Source organism: Ctenocephalides felis, unplaced genomic scaffold, assembly GCF_003426905.1.
Source record: "Ctenocephalides felis isolate EL2017-DRISC unplaced genomic scaffold, ASM342690v1 CF-g0.4_SCAFFOLD_01856, whole genome shotgun sequence".
Lineage (NCBI taxonomy): Eukaryota > Metazoa > Arthropoda > Insecta > Siphonaptera > Pulicidae > Ctenocephalides > Ctenocephalides felis.
In genome coordinates, this window is record NW_020538010.1 from 12,580 (window position 1) to 19,909 (window position 7,330).

Sequence of the window (7,330 nt, forward strand, 5' to 3'; positions counted from 1 at the left end):
AAGAATTATCAAAATCTGAATAACCGTTTAGGAGAAGTATCAAATCATACACCGTAAAAAAAAATTATATATATATATATATATACGTGTATATATACGTGTATATATATATATGTATGTATATATACCTGCTGTATCTTTACATTTTAATATTTAATATATACTTTTTTTGCAAAAATTGCTCTTTATGCAAACCATTTATAAACTAAGTACTGTTTGGGCGCATCGGAAAATATTTGTTCATTGGGAAATTGGGAGGAATAAACAACCCTTTAAAGAAATAAATTTTAAGTTTTTTTTTAGATAAAATTTATGTTTTATCCTAAGGTCATTCAATAAATTATTCGTTTAATAAAATGTCTATTATGAAATGGGAATATGCGGTAGGGCTGTGAAAGTTTAGAGTTTTACGTAGAATATTATTCTGCTATGAAAATTCAAATCGTTTTGAAAATACATTTGTTCATCATCGTTCTATGTTTTATACACATCGAAATGTTAGTGTCAACGAAATTATTCGATTTATATAAAAAAAAATGTATTTTCGAACTTGCAAAATTTATAATTTTACACTTCTCCAAACCCTGGATAATTCTTATCAACAATGTTTAATTTGTTTGAGGAAATACCCTATTTATTTACATCTTTTATCTTGATAATATAAATGTGAACGATCCCGGATTTTATCATAGTCGTTATAAATTTCTTATAGCAAAAGTGTTTATCTAGTCAAAGATACTTCACAAATAATTATGAAAAAGTGAGTTATCTAATATTTATATTCTTATATTTAAATTTAATAGTTTCGAAGGAAAAGTTCAAGTTTTCGCCAAAAAATCCGATTCGCCAATTTTATGTTTTCTCGACGTTTCAAACCATTCTGAAACGAATGAGACCAAATTTGGAAAAAGTATGTGAATGTGTGTATATGTGAACAGATTTTTCGCCGTAAATCGACGTTTTCTCAAAAACGTCTGGACCGATTTCAGAAATTTAAAAACCATTCGATGTATCTCGATGAGGACTATTGTGCGACAATCGGTCGAGCCGTTTCTTTGTAAATCGCAGAAAAGTGAAAAAAAATTCGTCCACGTTTTTCAAAAACCGTTCGAAAGATATTGGTTGGGAATCGTGCTGATTAGTTTTTGGTAAAAGTTCGCCCAGCCGTTTCTTCGCAATAAAGTGTTAAAAATATTTTTTTCGGCGATTTTTATGATTTTTTTTTACTGTAGATACCATAGTCTTATATATCATACTTAAATATTATGTCCCTACGACAAGTCGTTTAATTTTAAAAATTCTTCAAAGTTTGCAAAAATTAGTATAGTTTTTTTGGCACTTGTCAAAATTAGACCTTTCTTAGATATTTGCTCAAAAACGCCTGAACCGATTTCAGAAATTCTTGACATTCGATGTATCTCGATGAGGACTCTAGCGTTTGTCAGTTTTGCGAGACGATCTGCCGGGCCGTTTCTTCGTAAATCGTAGAATTTTTTTTGACGATTTTGATGATAGATATCATAGTCTGAAATAACTTACTAAATTATTATAGGCTTGCGATAAGCATTTTGCTTCGAAACGCCTTGGCCTGCTTTTGCCAAAAACTAATCAGCATGTCTCTCTACTAACAGGAATTGAATCCTATCTCTCTCTCTCTCTCTATATATATATATATATATATATATATATATATATATATATGCATATATATATATATATATATATATACACATACTTCTGTTAACTTTTATTCATCTCGTATTTTCTCGTAACTTTTATTGTCTCTAATGACACTCTCTACAATATTTACACTCACACATACATTTTGTTACTATTACACATCCATTTTTTCTAACATATGCCTCAATGTTCAGGAGGTTTTGAAACGTCAAAAAATATCGTCAAATTTTTATTTTTGTTTTTGGGAATATAAAGAAACTAATATTAATAAGTCAGATATTATTAATTTCCCGTAAGGTAAGTTATTGTAATCGTCAAAAATTGAAATTGAAATTTTTTACATTTCTCGACGTTTTGAAGGTTTCTGAACATTTTGGCATATCTTAGAAAAAATGGATGTGTATGTATGGATACAATTTTTCGTCCACGTTTTCGGGCGCAAGGATCAACCGATTTAAATGGTTCAAAAAACATTCGATTCCTATTGGTAAAGAGATATGCTGATTAGTTTGTGGCCAAGGCAGGTCCAGCCGTTTCGGAGATACGGAGCAAAGAGTGCAGAAAATAAAATCGAGTTTTTGAGATATCGGAGCATCCGATTTGAATGATCCAAAAAATATTCATTTGTAATGACAGGGAGAATTGCTGATTAGTTTTTGCAAAATGCAGGTCCAGCGGTTTCGGAGTACAGAGCTAAATGTGCAAAAAATGACAGTTTTTGATTGAACTAAGCGTCCGATTTGAATGTTCTAAAAAACTTTCTGCTTGCATTGAGAAAACAATTGCTTTTGAGGATAAAAAATTATTACATCTTTTTTTATTTTCCATAAAATATTTTTGTAATTTTGGATTAAAAATTCAAAAAATTACCCAGGCCAAGCACAGTCTAAGCGCGCCCTGGTACAAATGTTTACCCAAGTGCGTTTAGACTGTTTATGTACTGGAGCACTTTTCCAATTTTGTGAAAACTATTGAAAAATTAAAAAATTCCGCCAAGATAAGCACAATATAAGTGAAAATGTCGCACCGAATTATTTGCAAATGCGTTTAGACTGTAACTATACGGGAGCACTTTTTCAATTTTGTGTAAATTAGATTAGGGCAGCTATTTTTTTTGAAATTGAATTCGAAATGAAATGACGATTGTTAATGTTCTGGAGATAAATTGATTTATGGTTTACATTTGATTTGCTCAGATATAACAAGATAGCAAAAATAATGGATGTTACAGTATTTGTAATAATATATTTGAAAACGTTTAAAATTTCTCGAATATTTCATTACGGTACGGGAAGTTTCAGCAATTTGCCTTAAGGCACGATGCCATATATCACTTGTTATTTTTATTTTTGAGAATTCAAAGAAATTAATCTTCAGTCAGATATTATTTTGACACTTGTTTATACAATAGGAAGACCTAAACATCCCAATATATATTTGATATTGATTTCGTTATTGATTTATAAAAATTTATTTTATTTTCAGACTTTCTATTTGGGTTCTAATATTTACGTCGTTTATTGAATCAGCATTTTGTTTTGAATATCAAAATTCTGGTGATCAATGTATAGAAACTGATAATAAAATCAATTGCGAAATTTTTCCTAGATGGAATCCTGGCAGAATTTATTACCTATGCAAATGGGCAACCAAATCTAATTTAGGAACTCTGAGCAGTTTTATAAATCATCTTCATGAACCAATCGACATTGATTTTATCAACAGTGTTATAGAAGAAATACCGATCGGTGTGTTTGATGAATTTGGAGAATATGTTCGAAATTTGAACCTGGAGTATGTCAAATTGAGGGAAATAAAATCAAATGCATTGCAGAATTTGGATTGGTTAAGAGATTTAAATCTTAACAACAATGCCATCCAAAGTATACAACCAGGTTGTTTCAACACAACAACAAATTTACAATATCTTAGAATTTCGCACAATAAATTGTCTGGCATACTTAACGAACAAAACTTTACTGGAGTAGGATCTGATCTCGAAGTATTAGATTTAAGTTTTAACAACATCGAAGGAATAGAAGAAAATTGTTTGGTGCGTTTTAAAAAACTTAGTTCAATAAATTTATCACACAATTTTTTATCTGGAACATTAACCGAACGAATTTTTGCCGGCGATTTACTGTCAACACTAGATTTGAGTTTTAATCAAATAGAGCACATAAAAGTGAACTACTTTTCAAATTTCACAAAACTGACATCAATAAACTTATCTAACAACCGTTTATTCAAAGTACCATCTTTCGTCTTTAACACCGATTTAGGGTATCTATATTTATCCAACAATTTTTTCAAAGTTATTTACGAAGACACTTTTCCTACAGTCCAGGAAATGCAAATACTCGACTTATCATCCAATGAAATTTCTGATATATCAGCATATTCTGGATTTACAAAATCATCTTATATAGCAGATTTGAGATTGGCAAATAACAATTTCGTAGACATCAGCAACTTTTTGACGGAACCTCGTATATTTGAGATATCTTTGCAAAATAATCCTATCCTAATCATCAGAAATAAGTTTTTTTGCGAAGGGTTAAAGGTTAGTGGAATGGATTTAGTGTCAGTAACAAATATTTCCATGTGCAATACTGGTAAAATTTTTGATGCTTCTAAAAACCAACTTTCGGAAATGCCGGTTTGGACTGATATGGGGTCAGTGGAATTTATTTTTTTGCAGCAGAATAAAATTACTAGTATTCCAGTTGGACAATTCGAAGGTTGCACTTCGTTAATTGGTTTGAATTTGGATAGAAATAAAATAACGACTTTGGAGCCTGGAGTATTCACCAGCATAAAATGTGCAAGTTTTCAGAATGTAGAATATTTGAAAACTTTGAAACACCTACAAATTTCTCATAATTCTTTGTCGGGTACTTTGGACGCACAGAATTTTACTGGTTTAGGGAAAAGTGTAACTGAATTAGACTTAAGTGCCAATTACATCGAAGATTTTAACGACAGTTGTTTTAAATTATTGACAAGTTTAATATTTTTAAATATTTCCCACAACTTGTTAACAACATTACCAGTTTTTCCACAAAATACTGAACTATCTACATTAATAGCATCTAATAACAATTTATCAAAAATTCAACCCAATACATTTTTTACCCCAAATTTGATTGAACTTGACTTAAAGTTCAACAATTTTTCAAAATCTTCACAACTCTTAGGTTTAAATTCGATAAACATTGGAAATTTGAACTTGCAAAATAACAGTTTCAAAGACATCATCAAATTTTCTTTAAAAATCAACGTTGCAAAATTATCCTTGGACAATAACACTATAAGTGGCATTGAGTTAGCAAATTTTTGCAGAAATGCTACTTTAAATAATTTGAAGTTACAGGTTATAGAAAATTTCTCCATGTGTAATACTGGTGATGTATTTGATGCATCATATAATGAACTAAGAAAAATGCCTAAATGGACAAAAATGAAGTCTGTGCGAATTGTTAAATTGCAACACAATTTTATTGAAGAAATACCAATGGGTCATTTTCAAAATTTCTATAAATTAGTAGTTTTAGATTTATCCCATAACAATATATATTTTTTTTATACTGGAGTATTTTCTGGATTAACATCCCTTCAATCCCTGAAATTATCTTTCAACCGTTTAAAAACTGTTGACCATTATGATTTATTTGGATTGGAGAATTTAAAAAGTCTTTATTTAGCAAACAACGAAATAACATACCTAAAAAGCCAGGAACTTTTTGAAATTTTATCTGCGTTAAAATTCATTGATTTAAATCGGAATAATTTTAAATGCAACTATTTAATGGATATACTAAAAACTATGAAAAAACATGGTATCAGCCTGGGTAGAAACTTAGACTATCATATAACAAATTTAGGTGGTATTTCTTGCAAAGTTAATAAAGAACCTCTTGATTATGAAAATCAAAATTTAAATTTTTGGCAGTAATTTTTCATGGATTTATATTATGTAAATAAATCATGTATAAGCCTTGTTTTAAAATATATTATACACATAAAAGAAAGAATCCTTGTTTTATTACCATTTCAAGTCATTCTGGATTGAATGAGACCAAATTTGGAAAAATAATATGCGTACTTGCTGATTTTTATATCTTTCCTTTCCTTTAGATTTCAAAAATTTAAAAGCAGTTTGATGCAACTCGATAAGGACTTCTTTTGATTAATTTTGCGAAGCGATCAGCTGAGCCGTTTTTTTGTAATTAGCAGAAAAGTGTACAATTTTTATTCCACGTTCTAGACAAAAGTTCTTGGTAAAACTCGACCGTTTTTTCGTAATTTATTGCTGGAGTTTTTTTGACGATTTTTATGAAACTTTTTTTAAAGTTGTCTTTAAAGTTGTCATAGTCTTTAATTTTTAAAAATTAGACCATTCGTCGATGTTTTAGAAAAGGACTGAACCAATTTTAAAATTCGAAAGGCCATTTTATAAAACTTGATATGCACTTGCGTTGTTTAGTTTTTGAAACGATGTGCCAAACCGTTTTTTTTAAATAAGTGCAAAACTTTTAGCCAAAATCTTTAAATCGATTTTAAAAATTCAAAAACTATTCGAAAGTAATTGTGCTGATTATTTTTTGTCAACAATTAAACGATTTTTTTGACGATTTGACGAAATATTATTACGTAATTTTCGAAATATGTTTTTTTAAATATTATTGTGTAATCGCCCACAAATCGAAAATAATTTTTTTGCATATCTTTACGTTTCAGAGGTTTCTAAACATTTTGGAATACCTCAGAAAAATGGATGTGCGTGCCTGTGTGTAGTATGTATGTGTGTTTGGATACAATTTTTCGTCCACTATTTCGGCGGCACAAATCAACCGATTTGAATGATTCAAAAAACATTCGATTCCTACTGATGAGGAGATGTGCTGATTAGTTTTTGGCAAAGGCAGGTCCAGCCGTTTCGGAGATATGGGGCAAAAAGTGCCAAAAACGGTAATTCAGTTTTTGAGAGAAACGAGTACTCGATGTGAATGATTTAAAAAACATTTAAGTTGTAATGAAAAAATGAATAATTGATGAATTTTTTGGTAAGACAGGTCTAGCGGTTTTGGAGATGCAGAGAAAAATAGTATTTGGTGATCAAAAATGAACATTAGACGTGTGCACATCAAATTATCAGATATTTGATTAAGTTTTTAAAAATGAGTACTAATTTTTAACTTCCCGTAGGGCAAGTTATAGTAATCGCAAAAAAATCGAAAATGAAATTTTTTATATATCTTTACGTTTCAGAGGTTTCTGAACATTTTGGCATACCTTAGATAAAATGGATGTATGTGTGTGTGTGTGTGTGTATATGTGTGTATGTATGTGCGGATACAAATTTTCGTCGACGATTTCGGGAACACGGACCAACCGATTTGAATAATTCAAAAAACATTCGATTCGTGTTGATAAGGAGACGTGCTGATGAGTTTTTGGCAAAGGCAGGTCTAGCCGTTCTGAAGATGCGGGGCAAAAAGTGCCGAAAACGGTAACTCAGTTTTTAAGAGAACGGAGCGCCCGATTTGAATAATTCAAAAAACTGTATTGACAAGATAAAAAATCGATAAAATTTTCATGAAGGTAGGTCTAGCGGTTTCGGAGATATGGAGGAAAAAGTAAAAAATGA

The 7,330-nt window shown here is 30.1% G+C and overlaps 1 protein-coding gene across 1 annotated transcript; it reads left to right on the forward strand.

Moving 5' to 3' along the window:
* Window positions 1–378: 378 nt before the first annotated feature.
* LOC113374490 (receptor-like protein 56) lies at window positions 379–5,198 on the forward strand (the record flags this gene model as incomplete). The annotated part of the gene is made up of 2 exons (XM_026614519.1): window positions 379–383; window positions 3,166–5,198. Coding segments are annotated over exons 1-2 (2,038 nt in total), but the record flags the coding sequence as incomplete, so codon positions are not given.
* Window positions 5,199–7,330: the final 2,132 nt, after the last annotated feature.